Raw genomic sequence first — 16,031 nt, 5'->3', positions numbered from 1 at the left:
GGACTGACAAAAACCCTGCGTACGAGGAACCAAGGTTTCTTGCCCAAGGTCTTGAGACGTCAAGGGCTCCCAGGCAACACAATGAAATAATGCAATTTCGTGAGAGGATTTGAATAACTAATCGGTTTGACGATATATATATATATATATATATATATATATATATTGTCATAAAAGCCACAGTAAAATTTATATATGTTAATTATTTTTTAACAAACTTAAAATAATACTCTGTCTGCCCAAACATATTGTATTAACCAAAATAGCTAACCATTACTCACGAGGGATGACAAATTGTGCTTAGAAGTATTTTCCCGAGGATAAACCCTCAAGGGCTGCATGCCATTTGTACGCAGAGTGACAGGTATGCATGGCCACTGAGGAGTCTTTTTACAATAAACATAAATTTTGAGTTTCAACCCAACAAAAAGCATAATATGCACATTGAAACGAGAGGAAGAAACTAGGGGGAAATGGGTAACTAATGGGAAGAAAAAACACTCAGAGATTTGCTGATACTGTCAGTAAAATAATTTAGGGTAGATGTACATGGCAAGTGAGAGCTCTGATGCACGCTGAGGTCGCAAATGTACAAGTCCTCACAGTTGACTTTTAAGAAGACCACAAGAAACCCTCCTACTAGAAACATACACAAAGCAAACCAAAACCAAGAAAATGAAATGGCATGAAAAATCCTTGGAGGATTCAAGAAGCTCGAAAGAATGGTGCATGGCTCGAGAATCGACTATAAATGCGGGTGTGTGAGCAGGTTGGCGAGTTCTTGTTAAACAATGCCATGCAAAGAATGTTAATGTAATGTGCGTATGCTGTGGTGGATCAACTATGTAACAATGTGAAAGGAATGGCCACGAATGTAACCAACCAAAATGCATATCCCGCGTGGGTGCTTACCTATAAAACAACCAAGTCAGCGATATCACGTTGCTTTTAAGGAACGAGATGCTAAGGTGGATCCAAATCATACGTTGAATATTACAAGCGTACAATTCCCATTGAATGACCATCACATCACAGTCTAGTCGTATTAGTTTTTTCCGGTGAGATTTTCGTCAATCATCGCCTGGAAACCATGACTCCATAGTATACTATTACAATGCCATAATATGTTGCATGCCGGAAATGAAAATGTATATTTTGCAACCATGATTTATAACCGTGTTTAATACACCACAATTGACTTCACATTTCAATACATAGGTTCTCATGGCATTGTATTTGTTTACAGACAAATTCACACAAAATGTTTTCAATCCCTTGATTAATGCCAAACCAAATTAGATGTGCCTCATGCATCACACATATATGTATTACAATCCAACCACGCCGAAGGGTCATGAAAAATAACTCTTTGAGTGCTAGCATGCATGTTAACGTGAAACCATAATCATGACACACATGAAATCATAGTCCACACATAACGACAGTTGTATCCCGCGTCACAGAAAAATAGGGTTTACCCCAATCGTTGTATCATCACCTAATCCAAAATCTCGATACGTAATTTTTTGCATAGCCCCTATTAACATCAGACCCAAAAAAACATGCCATATGCATATAAGTCCTGACCAACATCATTCAAATGAAATATGTATATGATAACCAAATAACACCAAAGGGTCATAAAAACGGATATCAAGCAATGTAGGTGATATGAACATGGTTCCCAACCAATATATAATCTCATTTGAATGCTAGGTTGCCATATCATATACATATCTTCAAACATTTGCATGTGCATGTAAGCCAATGATTGTTCAATGAGTATTTTGGCCAGAGAGACAAACTTGATTTTAGAGGTAGCGTTGTTGTGGCCAAAAATTCTTTATAAATGGGTCCCACCTATTAGGTCTTTAGTGGATAACCAAATATAATAAATAATGTTAAAGAGAGTTTTAACTATAAATACGCAATGGTTTGCTAATTAGATTAGTGGTGTTGACTATTGTCAACAATATGGAAAAGTGCTCATTAGTTGAGGATAAGACGGTGTTGGAACGATGGGAAAAATGGCCCTGCAGTCTCTTGTAAATACAACCCCTTGTGTTATTGTATGGGCTGGCCCTTAGTTGCTGTTGTAAAGCCTTGATGTGTAGGGTGGGCAGTATCATGTGGGCCCAATACATCTAATCTTTAATTTCCTACTAATATCAGTTTCCTCTGCAATAGGGCTGCTTTTATCTTCACAGCGATCTTCTCATGGCTGCAACATTTGGAATTTAAATTTCTCTCAGGGAATCCCATTGTTTCTTGTTATCCATACAAGTTCGTTAGCCTTTTGTTTGCTCGTAGATAAATAGGAGAAATTTTATTAAATAATATCTTGGTTGACTGTTCCTGCGCGGATCAAAGTATTTCTGTTATAAGTACTTTCTATTTTGGTGTTTATTGGTCTCTATTCAACCCAATGCCAATCAATCTCTTTTCCTGTTGATACAATTGCAAAGGTTTACTTAATGCATCATTACATTTTTACAGAAAGAGGTAGCTAGTGTGATTAACAGTGTTTGGAATCGAGCTATAATTTGTAAGCTTCTTTTGTTGCAGATTGTCTATGATATCACAGATATGGATAGTTTCGATCATGTCAAACACTGGTTGACTGAGATTGAAAGATATACGAGTGATAATGTAAACAAGATCCTCGTTGGAAACAAATGTGATTTGGCGGAGAAGAGAGCGGTGGAGCAACAAATGGCTAAGGTATATAGTAAATTGTATTATTGCACTCTCACAATCATGGAAAATGCATCTAGATCTGTCTGCAAGTTTTTAGCTGGTGAATGGAACTGGATCTCTTTGTGCAAGACATGTACCATTTACCTCGCACTTTACTTTTCCCACTTTTGACATAAAGCTTTATTTATAATATATCTTATCACTTTCTGGTCATCCAGAATTTAACATCAACCTTTATGGTGTGATATTGTGCAAGTCGGGATCCAAGAATCCTATCCATTTTCTCTTTACTCTTCCATTCTAGGCCTCTTCTCTTATATATTTAGAGACTGCAGGCCTTCGCCAATGATGTGGGAATCCCATTTTTGGAGACAAGCGCTAAAGATGCAACCAACGTTGAGCAAGCATTCCTCACAATGGCCAGGGAAATAAAGAAAAGGTAGTAAGAGTATTGTATGTGTTTTCTCATGTATGAGTCTGCCACCGATTGCTACAAGCTTCATTGGAATGAACTGTTTGTATTTGCTTCAAGACTTTTATTTTGACAATAAATACATTCATCTTGGTAAAGATGGGTTAACAATTTTTATAATTTCTTGGCTGAGTTTTCACAGGGTGGGTGGCCAAACTACCTCGAACAACAGCCAAATAGGTACTGTTGAAATGAAAGGAAAACCACTTCAACAGAAAAGCAACTGCTGCAGCTAAGATACTTTTGATCACATCTTTAAGTTAGTTCCCTAAAAGAAAGCAAGGACAAACTGTCTTTTGCATTTGCTAAATGATGACTTCAAAAGCAGTTCATATTCCCCTGTCTGTGCCTTTGCCGTGATGACAATGTAATATTTGTTGTATCTTGTAATTGGGAGATGGTGATTGCCTTTTATCTACATATGGAGAGATTTATAAACGCAGTTTCAACAAATTAGGAATCTGAAAATTAATTTAAGATTATACAGCGTGATTTTTCTTTTCTTTTTTCCAATTATATTGGGAAATACAGATGTTGATGTGAAATAGATCATTATTTTTTAGTTTTGGTAAGCCTTTTAAGCTTTGCTATTTTTATGCTTACTCAAAGGGACACTGCATATAATGGTGGATAGATTCCTCTATAAGTGAATGAAACCTACATTCGATGGATGGGAATATTAGCTGATTATGGTTCATGTAAAAACGTATTATTTTTTAGTTTTGGTAAGCCTTTTAAGCTTTGCTATTTTTATGCTTACTCAAAGGGACACTGCATATAATGGTGGATAGATTCCTCTATAAGTGAATGAAACCTACATTTGATGGATGGGAATATTAGCTGATTATGGTTCATGTAAAAACGTATCGTTATTGTGGACCGATGCTTGATGTTTGTTGTCAAATATATGTCACCGAATTCTTGTGATTAATTAAGTCAAAGCCTTTTAGTACTCTCCTGAAGGTAGAATTGAAAATTATAAATATTTAAATGCCTCAACGTCGAGGTACAGATTGAATTACCTAAAGAATGGTCGATGGGTTCATCTGTTAGTAAATGGAACGTTCAGTCGGCGAGACACTGGCTGATTATGATTCATGTGAAAATATTGTTATTCTGAAATGGAGCAAGACTTCACGGAATTCTTGTTATTGATGAAATAAATGCCTCATATTACTCTCCTATACGTAAAAGCGAAATTTTTAAATATTTAAATCTCTCAACTTAGCTATGCCTAGATAGAATTCACATTTTTAAAACCTGAATGCCTCACTTCACTATACCCAGATTGAATGACTCTTCCATTGCACACTTGAAATTTTAATTTATCTGCGACGCCAAAAATATGATACATTGAAAGACAGCCATTGATTTCCACCTGGCCACTGTGGCCATGGGTTGTAGAGTATTATTATTTATAATGTACTCTTAGCTCGATACTATTCAGTTCATTATTTAATTATTTTATTGGACTTTCCATTCAAGTACTTAAGTATCGGCATGGAAATCCCAAAACGAAATCAAATTATTTTGGGGCGATGTTCCGCTAGTCAACTCGACTCAATACTGTTAAAAGAAGATAAAGTTCGAATGGAAATAAAATTGTTAAATGAAGGTGGTTGCCAAAAGAGTTCGATTCGAAAAGGAAGGGAAAATTGGAACATGATTACCTGCACCGTGGGTAGGACTGAAATAGAATTTGTGCCTTTAGATTGCCAGAATTAACTGATGATAAGCACATGTTTCGAAAGTGGCCGAACCGTTGGTGAATTGGAGTTTGTTGGGATTGGAGAAAAGAAAGGCCGTTGGAAGCACGAGGTGGAGCTGGAAGCACCGATTTCCAAATTCTATGAATCAAACATTTGGTTCCCTGTGTTTATATTTGATATATTGGGATATATTTTTAAATCGGTGTATGGATTGTAAATGTATTTATATGTTATATGTTCTTGACAATTTTTGTAAAGTAAGGGAATGCAAGTCAATACTAGCAAGACTAAAGTGATGATTTTCTCTAATAAAAGGAAACAGAGTCAGTATACTTTCTTCTTTGAAAACAACATTCTTGAAAACGCAAATGAGTATAAGTACTTTGGGATTGATTTCAACAACAAATTCAATTGGAAAGACTGCAAAAAAAAGAGAATTTTAGGAGGGTGGAAAGCATAATATGCTCTTCAAAATAGATGTAGAGAGGTAGAGTTATGAGATTGGAAAAGGATTAAAATGCTTTTGGACTCCTAGTTTGTCCAGTAACGCTATATGAGTGTGAATTGTAGGCTAGCAGCACTCCCGTCTCAAAATGGAAACAAATTGAGAAAATCCAAAAACTCTTGATCATGAACAAGTTCAATTAAAAAGTTGAATACCTTATGAGATAATGTTGAGTGAAATAGGGGCAACTCCCATTGAAGCAATTGCTATGGTGCGGTTCATAAGATATCTAAAAAGAATTGAGCAAATGAGAGTAGGTAGATGGCCTAATGTTATCTTTAATGAAGGCATAAGTGAAAAAAAGAAAACATGGATGAAACAAAACTACACATGGATGCAAAAATGAGATATCTACCTCAACGCCTATACCACAAATAGCAAGGAGCTAAAGGATTTTGTTATGGAGAAGTTTGGTAAAAAGGTATAGGGAAAAGAGTTGGGTAGAAAGAAGAAATATTACATTGAGGAATTCAACCCTACGTGTAATCTACAACAAAAAGAGTTCATTGGAGCTAACATTTCGTGGGGGCAAAAGTTCTTATTGCTCAATTAAGTACTAACTCACATCAACTTTAGTGTGAAACAGGATGGTGGAAAAGCCCTAAAGAAGCTTGGGAAGCACAGGGGTGTACATTTTATACGTTTAGGGCTGTGGAATTGAAAAAACATTTCATTTTGGAATGTGATGCATTCAAAGACATCAGAGAAAGTTATGAGAACATGTTAGCATCAGTGTCTTCACATTGTCTTTTTAGCGAGGGGATTGTTGGAAGGTTGGACCAGCGCATCATCAATTTGAATTAGAAACGGATTGAATTGCAAAAAGCGAAAATATGGAACTAATGGTCTCATAGACTATTTTTAGTCTCCTAGACTTTAAAATATCATTTCATTTAATTTTAATTTTGTGGATTGGATATATATTTTTGTTAAAATAAGTTAATTACTCCCGAGGAGTTGGCTAAACTTAAAGAGTTAGTTAACTAAGTGTTGAGTATTGGAGTGTTGAGTCAAGTCAAGTGATAGACAACTTTGTGTGGTTGCATGTCAAGATATTTTAGGGGAGTTGCTAGTCCAAAAGGTTAAATACCCTTCACCGGGTTCATTGTAAGTATTAAATTTGGTGTGATCAATAAAATAGCCGCAGTTCTTGTATTTTGTGTGAATTTTTTTTTTTTTGTTTTTTCTATCTTTCTAACAAATTGGTATCATAGCAAAATTAAAAAAGAGTCGCAATAAAAGAGAAAATGGATTAGCAGTAGTCCGTTAGAAAAACGAGAAAAATATTTTTCCCTTAGTTGAAATAAACAAACGCACCAAAGCTCAGCAGATAGTCACATTAACAATAAAAAAACATACCGGTTTTTAAATGCACACAGGTCAAAGGTACATACACAGCGTTACTAGACTAACGCGAGAATTCTCTTTCGTGAGAGGCGTCAGCACTCATACATTTTACTCCAAACAACGCATTAGCGTGAACACCGTTGACGTTTCAAAGCAGTCTCGTAAGATTTCAAACAAGTACTTCAAAGTTCAAAGTTTAAGAAAAGTCACATGGTAATAGTCGACTCATACAAGGTTGTTAAATTTTTCGAAACGAGTAACTTGAAGGTTTTTTATGAGACCCTTAAGAAAGTGTGAATGTGAGCTTTTCTAAATTGAAGTTTATAAAAGTGAAGTGAAAGTTTTTGTTTTTATATATAGACCTTTTTCATTTTTAATACGAGGAATATTTTTATATAAAAATAAATAAGGGTTTTTGGAAAAAGGTTTTTTTAATAAAAAATAAAAAATTTGGGATTTTTTATAAATGGAGAGATTTAAGGTTTTTTTTTGGAGAAAGAAGGCTTTCTCAAATTTCCAGCCCAGTTTTTACTGTTTACAGAAGGATTATGATGTGTGGCTATTAAGATGGCAACCACTTTGCAGGCTCATGGTGTTTGGGATTATGTCCAATTTGGATTTTTAGAACCTAAGGATGAAGTAGCGGAACAAGCTTTGTATAATACAGAGAGGGAACAATGGAAGAAAGAAAAGAAGAAGAATGCACAAGCATTGCAGCTTATCCAGCAGAGAGTGAACCGAGCAGTGTTCTCTAAGATTATGATCACGTCTTCAACAAAGGAAACATGGGATACTTTGGTGACAAACTATAAAGGTATGCCCAAAGTCAGTATTGTTAAGTTGCAGAATACTAGGGGAGATTTTGAAAGTTTTCAGATGAAGGAAACATAGGATATTGATTCTTTCATGATTCAGGGCATAACTGTCGTAAATCTGTTAAAGATTTATGGTGAAGAAATTAAAGATCAAACAATGGTTGAGAAGGTCCTCAGATCTTTGTCTACCAAATTTGATGTTGTGGTAATAGCCATAGAAGAAGCCAAGGATTTGGCATCATTGACAGTTGATGAATTGATGGGATCACTTTATCACATGAGGCAAGGATAGACAAAAATAAGTATTCCACTCTAGAGACCACTTTCAAAAGTCAGGTTTTTATTTCAAGGGACAGAGGTCGAGGCAGAAGTAGATTGAGAGGCAGAGGACGAGGCGGAAGATATGGTGGTCAGAGAGATGACTGAGAAGAGCATGAACATGAAAGTGGAAGCAACTACAGAAGCTTCAACAATAATAAAAGATTTGACAAATCAAAAGTGAGATGTTATTATTGCAATAAATTTGGTCACTATGCCCAGGATTGCAGGAAGAAGATAGTTCATCAAGGGAACCAAAGAGCTAATGTCACTACAGAGAGTACTAACTCCATGTTCTTAGCTTGCCATACCATGAATGAACCTTTTGATAATGTGTGGCTATTGGACATTGGTTGCAGTAACCACATGACAGGCAACAAGAATTTAGTTGCAAATTTCGATTAATCTGTGAAAACAGAGGTAAAGTTGGAGACTGACAAGACAATGGATGTAGATGGCAAAGGAGTGGTCAACATTCTGACCAAGCGGGGGGAGTCGAAGACAATCTCAAAGGTATATTATGTTCCTAGTCTCAAACATAATTTGATAAGTGTTGGTCAACTGACATGGAAATGATACAGAGTTATCTTTCAAGGTCAAGAATGTGTTATATATGACAAACCCCCAAGTAAGCAGCTGATAGCGAAGGTGCAAATGACGAGGAACAAACTCTTTCCTCTAATTATGAATTATAGTGATCAGGTCAGTTCTTTTACAATTGCATGTTCTGATGATTATTGGTTATGGCACTTTCGGTTTGGACACTTGCACTTTTCTGGTTTAAGATTATTGTAGCAGAAACAGATGGTCAGAGGATTACATCCCATCAAAGAACTTGCTAGTACTTGTGAGTGTTGCATCTTGGGAAAGCAACACCGTGAAAGTTTTCCAAAGGGAGTTGCATACAGAGCAAAGCAACCTCTTGAGCTAGTGCATACAGACTTGTGTGGACCTATGAGGACACAATCGATTGGTGGAAGTTGTTACTTCTTCAGTTTCATTGATGACTACAACAGAAAGACTTGGGTTTACTTCTTGAAGCAGAGGTTTGAAACTTTTGGAAAGTTCAAAGAATTCAAAGCCTTAGCAGAGAACTAAAGTGATCGACAGATCAAGGTATTGAGGTTAGATCGTGGTGGTGAATATGATTCAAAGACATTCCATGATTACTGCAAACAACATGGAATCAAAAGACATTTACAACTAGGTACGCACCGCAGCAGAATGGTGTAGTAGAGAGAAAGAACAGGACAATTATGAACATGGTAAGAAGCATGTTGAAAGACAAAAACTTGTCTAATGAGCATTGGGTAGAAGCAGTTGCATGTGCTATTTATGTGATCAACAGATCTCCTACAAAGAGTATGATGAACAAAGTACCAAAATAAGCATGGTCAGGTATATCTTGCAGTGTATCTCACCTCAGAGTGTTTGGATGTGTAGCTTATGCACATGTGCCTAAGAAGCGAAGAGGGAAATTGGATGATAAAAGTGAAAAATACATATTTACTAGTTATAGTGAGCAATCAAAAGCTTACAAATTGTATAAACCTGTCACAAATAAGACCATAATTAGCAGAGATGTTGTGTTCAAAGAACAAGAGTCATGGAATGGAACTGTAGACAAAATAGTTGATTCACAAGTGGTAAATATTTATCTTTTATTATTTATTTAGAATATTTTTAATAGTAATTATAAATAAAAAAATAAAGATTTTGGATTTATTTGAAAAGTAATTATGTCTTTTTTATTATTTTAATTAAATTAATTAATTAAAAAAATGTCTTTATCGATTTATTTGAAAAGTAATTATGTATCTTCTATTATTTTAATTAAATTAATTAATTTTAAAAAAATGTCATATGAACAAGTGTCTTATGAAATGAGTTATGACTTTTTTGGCATGTGGTATTGATAAGGCATGGAATTGACCCATACTATTTTAATAAAGCTCATTTACAGGTTAAGAATCTCTATGGTTAAGTGACGTTGAAATCTCTATGGTTAAGAATATTGTTAGATGGTTTTTGAATGTATATATGTTTCTTTTGTATATTAATTATTTTTATTAATAATAATAATAATAAAGTGGCTTGTAGCTAGAGTGGTTTGGTTAATGATTCATTTTCCCAAGTGCGCGGGTTCAAGTGAAATAGTTATATTCTGAAGAAATTCTCGTTCACTTAAAAAAAAAGGAAAATTGAAATAAAATTATAATTGAATTAATTTTATGAATATCTTTTAATTTTGACAATGTGAGATGCATAATGAAATAAATCTTGTAATGCTTATCATAAATGTTGTTGTTGTTTTTTTTTTATTCTATATAATACTACCTAAGCACCCATGAGGATTTGAACCGGTGATCTATCGCAAGGAGTGTCTTAATAGTACATCCATTCATCGTCAATCCAAAACCCCGTGGGCTATCATAAATGTTTATTAATGTTTACTAACCATCTAATTTATAATAGATTCTTATTAATGCTTATTAATTATTTAATTTATATTAAAAAAACATATAAATTAACAAATTAATTATAAAAATATAAATGCACATATAAAATTAATAATTTATTAACGTATTAATCATTTAGTAAAAACATTAGTATTTGTTGACATATCATATACTCAACTAAGAGTTTACAATGCTTCAAAGCCAACACAACAATATTTATCAAGTCATTGTAGCTCATCATGTTACTAGTAGGGATTTGAACTTGGATGGATCTAGCCATCCAAGATAATCCCAATTCCCCAAGAAGTATTTCTTTTACCATGTGCAATTTTCAATTTCTTTTCAGTGGTTTAATGATAATGGAGCATGGAAGTGGTGATGAGACACTAGGATGAGTAACACCACGAATTACAATTTCTCCATGTACAAGAGATTATGAAGCCTAATTTTCTACATATAGAACCTTGTTAGTGTTGACAATGGTAGTGAGTATCAATGGCATCTATCTCGCACGATCAAAATCATGCGTCCCAAACAATGAAAACTAGCTTTAAAGTTATAGCTCCATTTTCCAAATGATCATTGCCTTAAATCATATATGTTTTATCATTCTTCACCACCTCAAAACAACAGGACAACAATCCTAGGTTGTAGTGCATAGAACAAGGAACTTTTTAGGGATGAAATTCTGCCCATTGGTTATTTTTTGGACATTTTCTGACAAAAAATAAATATTTGCCCATTTAATTAAAAATTCCCCCTATTGTTTACACAAATATGATTAAGTAGATAACATTTGCCAAAAAATTACCAATTTTAATAACAAATTACATATTTTTTATTGAATATTCGCATGACTTTTCAAACAAGAATAGTTGTCTAGATACTATAAATATGCATGATATTTGAATTCTTAAAAAATAACCTAGCAGAAAATCAAGTATTTTGTTTGGTCTACATTTAGGGTGTTTCTCTTCACATTGTGGATGGAGTTGTGGGTACTCTAACACCTCTATGCAAAATAACTATTCATAACTTGTGAAAGCACCCTCACCACCAACTTACACAATTGTATGATAGAATTGCCATATGTGTTCCACTATTATGTAGGATTCTTCCTATTTGAATATTTGATTGCATGAACATTAGCAAAGAGTCATTTGCCACTGATGTACAAGTTCAATACACTTTGTATTTGATCACACTTAATGTTACCACATACTAACTTGCGTAATGAAATCATATACCCATTTTGAATGTAAATATTTTGTGTGATTTTCTAATAACTCCACCCTTACGCATTGGTTGAGACAACCATGGTGCATAATAATATTTTGGTGCAAGGACATATGCTAAGGCATTAAGTGGAACATATAAACATCCCACCATTTGGCAACATGTTTATAGATATGACCATACAAAATCACATCTTTTAGTGCAACAATGCCTTTTATTTACCTTAACATGTTGTTTACTTGCTATACACCACTCTAATTACTCTTTGATCTAAATTTCTACATTAAATCATGTTATAAAAGGGCTTAGTGAACCTTAAATTATACTTAATGTATGACTCAAAATGAAAAACAATGTGATGTCCTTCACCTTGTAAAATTCCTTTCGATCAAATGTAGATACATATGTTAATTTCAAGTCCTACCATAAATTACTCACTACATTACTAGCCAATGTCTCTGTTACCATCACAAGTTGAGGTGGTAATTAATAAATTTGGGCTTCAAAATATTTGATAGCTCCAACTTTAAGGGATTATGGAAATTAAGTGATCAATATTGATATTAGTGATACAATTTACTATCCTTTTTCTTTTCTTTCCCAAGGAAATTATTAATCTATAATTTTCTTTTTTCAATTTAATAATATTATGTGTCAAGAGTTTTAATATGTGAAACACCCATAAATTTTCACATATTTCAGTTTAACTCACTGTGAGTTTATCAAAATTATTCTCTTATAAATACTCGTTAGTTTTGGAATCTAATTATGTGTCCAACAAGGAAATAAGTTGAATTATGATTTTTTATTTTTTATTTTTCCATTTGACTCTTATTTCATTATTTTTCTATTATTTTATTATTATTTTTTGCAATTTAAATATTTTTTTAGTGTTCATATATATAATAATTTTTAAAATAAATAAAGAAATTTGAATATATTTGATCATTATTATGGTTAGCTATATTAAATTTAATAGTCAATTGGGTTTAGCCTGGGTGGTTGAGAGAAATGTTGGTATCCTCCTCAATCAAATTAAATCTTCACGAGTGACATGTTCAACGTTTGAATGAATATATTGTTATAATGCCTTTGAGCTCTAAGTTGACAATGCCTCAAGCTTATGTAGAATTCGCTTCACTGTGTTATCATTTTTAGAATGAGAAGAAGTGCTTAATGGGTTTTTCCAAATATGCATTTCAAAAAAAAAAAAGAAAAAAAAACTATATTAAATACTATATATTTTTGTATGAATTTATGTTATATGTAAAATTATAATTATAATTATGATGTTAATTTACAGCTCATGTTATAATAATAAAAGAAACAATATTGATAACCTAAATTATTTATTATCTTTGATTAATTAGAATATATGAATAATATTATTTATTATATACTTAAATATAACAATTAATTGAATATTATGAATTTATGTTTTGGAAATTGGTTTAGTGAGGATTATACCCAATTAAGATTTAAAGTGCTTTGTCTCAAATATAAAAATCGATATTTCCAAAGCTTATATTCATGTATTATGGTTCTATCTCATACTTTTGTTATTACACATTGCATTTGACCACTTATTAGTCAAATGGATGATGAGCTATGTTTCTTCAATTTCTTTTGCAGTTCTTATAAATGGGTCCAACTTTCCCTTCCTCAAATTTGCTTAGGGGTTTGGTAGGGCGATTCCCTTTCCCCATATCTCTTTTTACTATTTGCAAATGGCCTAAGTAGGGAAATCATTGAGGCCAAGAGAGGGAATAAGTTCCTGAGGGTTTGAGCACTTGACTCACTTGTTATTTGTACATGATGTTTTGATTTTCTATTGTTGCCTAGCTATTGAAGGCGAGGTTTTAAAAGCTTCTTGGAATTCTTATACAATGTTATAGGAATGGTTGTTAACATCAATAAACTGATATATATTTCCTAGACATGTAGGATGGAATCAAGTATAATTTGGCCACTATTTTCAATTTTCCTTCTTTCGATATGGGATTTAATATCTTGGCTATATTCTCAAGTAAAACAACTATGACAACATATACTAGAAATTTATATTCTTTTTCTTGTATCCTAGAGGAACCCAACAACTCACCTCACAAGTAACTACTAGTAAACCTCTGGGGGTCTACAGCCCATCCTCCTCTCCATAAACCGGGTCACAAACAGGGGGATTTCAACCTTGGATATTTTAGTTTCCAAAGATTTCACATTACTTTGATCATCGATTGAGCTGTCCCCGTGAGACACTAGAAATGGATATTGACTAGGATTGGAAGAAGGATTAATTTCTAGCGTAATCGATGGATCTCCCCTAGTAGCATGCCAATCATGATCAAAATAGTGATTAAAACTATCATGTTTTATAAGAATTTGTTGGTGCTCATTCTGAAAGGTATTATCACTTGTATTAGGGAGCTTTGTTTTAATTATTTATGGAAATGTAGCTCTAAATACTTGGGTTCTCATCTAGCAATTTGGAAGAACTTGTCCAAGCCTAAAAGTATTGGAGGTTGGGGACTAAAGGACATTTATATCTTTGTGAAATACCTAGTTGCAAAATCCTTATGGGTGCTTTTGAATTTAGAAACCTTATGGAGGAGAATTCTAAGTAAATATATTGAGCCAGGTAGATGACTTGAACTAGCACACAACAATTTCCATATTTTGTTTGTGTGCCGACAGATGCTTGGTATTTTGATTAGCTCACTTTCATACTTTGGAGTTACGTCTCAAATTTGGATATGTTGGGAAATACACAATCATTTATCTTCTAACCAAATTCCATAAAAACTTATTGAATTTAAGTGGCATGCCCAAGCTACACTCTATTTAGAGATCACACATGGAATTCTTCATAAAGGCTTTAATATTTTGACTTGCACATAACCAATATATAGAGTTAGGCCTTAAAATATTTCATAGAATATAGAGGAAATATATTTGTATCGACCTTCCAAATTTCACTCATATATATATATATATATATAGACACACACACACATGGAGCTTAAGGAGTCCAAATAATTTAATTTAAGAGCATAATTAAAAAAAATCAAATTCCACCTCTTTATTTTTCCAATTTGGCTTTGAATATTCTTACTTATAAAGTGACGTAGGGGTACCCCTGCTTTACCCATAGTATGTATATACAAATGTATAATCACATTTGACCCAGGAATTTAACTCTCTAAGGAGTCAAATCTTCAACCATCAATGGTTAAGGCCCTATTCATAAGTTCCTTTATATCGGAACTCAATCACCCTGCTTAAACCTTATATCGGTACTTTGAAACCCTTAAAAACCTCAGTTTTAAGCTTTCGCTAACCCTTTATCCATATATATATAACCTTCCCCTCTTAGCATTGGTTACACATATATTTACACACAAACCTTCCATCGGCGTTATTTTCCTGTATAACCCATTTACAAAGGAGTTATACACAAAACACACCTTTCTCTGTCTCAGTATGGCCTCTATACAGATCCCGACGTTACCTTTATCGCAATTGGGGATCGCTCCTCCACGGGCACACACACACACACACACACACATATATATATATATATATATCATCACCCCTTCACCTCCAATATGCGACTATTGGAACGATAATATATGTTATAGCCTTAAAAGACTCACCACAACACTTCAATGCAAATACATGGAACACAAATGAAAACCCGCTCTGAACACATATAGCGGATCTCAAATATTATACACTCGCCACTATCACTCCATTGGGTCTGCACCTTCCAACCATTCTTCAGCGCTGCTCTGATCGCCCTAACCTCTGATCGCCGATCGATGCTTTATCGCTATCAGCGTATTGGCATATCCACTGTCTGACCTCTTCCACTTGAAACCGCCGATCCGATATGTCTTACGGGCCCGATAATATTATCGATTACATTTGATAAGGTTTCAGGTCTAGCTACCAAATCGCAAATTGCTCTTTCTTTTGGCCAAGGTTCATTCTTCCCTTTGGATGATTACGATGCGACATTCTGTTTTCGATTTGATCCCAACCATTGATCTCCCAGATCTAGCAGTTCCTGTTCATCACTCTTCACTTCTCCACTCATTCCTTTTCTTTAACTTTGATTCGCCATTCGGTGTTTTGCCTTGTGGGTTTGGGTTTTACTTCAGGGTTTCGGCTTTCTGCTCTTCCACTTCCTCTCAACTTAGCTCCACAAATTCCTCCCTTCGCTACCTCTCCAAAGCTTACTCTGATCCTTCAACTGGATTCAAAGATCCCTTATGATTCCTCTACGTATCTACAAAACTTTGCATGCAACCTTCTGTTACGGAGCCTACGAATTCACGCATAGATCAATTATTACATACTTATTCCATGCATATACACAGTTCCGGGCTAAACCTCTGTATGTAAATATGAAAAATTGATTTCATGTCGAGACTCTCTGTCTCTCACAGGCCTGATCGTCAATATTAGTGGCCTCTG

General features: G+C 34.1%; 1 protein-coding gene across 1 annotated transcript in view; it reads left to right on the top strand.

Annotated features, from left to right (window-relative positions):
* LOC149205259 (ras-related protein RIC1-like) overlaps positions 1 to 3,771 on the top strand; it is a 183,073-nt gene extending 179,302 nt beyond the window's left edge. The window contains exons 6-8 of the mRNA XM_089394967.1: positions 2,566 to 2,721; positions 3,033 to 3,136; positions 3,312 to 3,771. Coding sequence (XP_089251093.1) covers positions 2,566 to 2,721; positions 3,033 to 3,136; positions 3,312 to 3,405 — 354 coding nt within the window. The 3' untranslated portion in view covers positions 3,406 to 3,771. The remainder of the gene's footprint in view (positions 1 to 2,565; positions 2,722 to 3,032; positions 3,137 to 3,311) is intronic.
* Positions 3,772 to 16,031: the final 12,260 nt, after the last annotated feature.

This window comes from Pinus tabuliformis, chromosome 1_2, assembly GCF_031772625.1.
Source record: "Pinus tabuliformis cultivar Carrire ecotype Pingquan chromosome 1_2, CPIR1, whole genome shotgun sequence".
Lineage (NCBI taxonomy): Eukaryota > Viridiplantae > Streptophyta > Pinopsida > Pinales > Pinaceae > Pinus > Pinus tabuliformis.
Note: the sequence above shows the minus strand (reverse complement) of the source record. Positions and strands in the feature narration are given on the sequence as shown.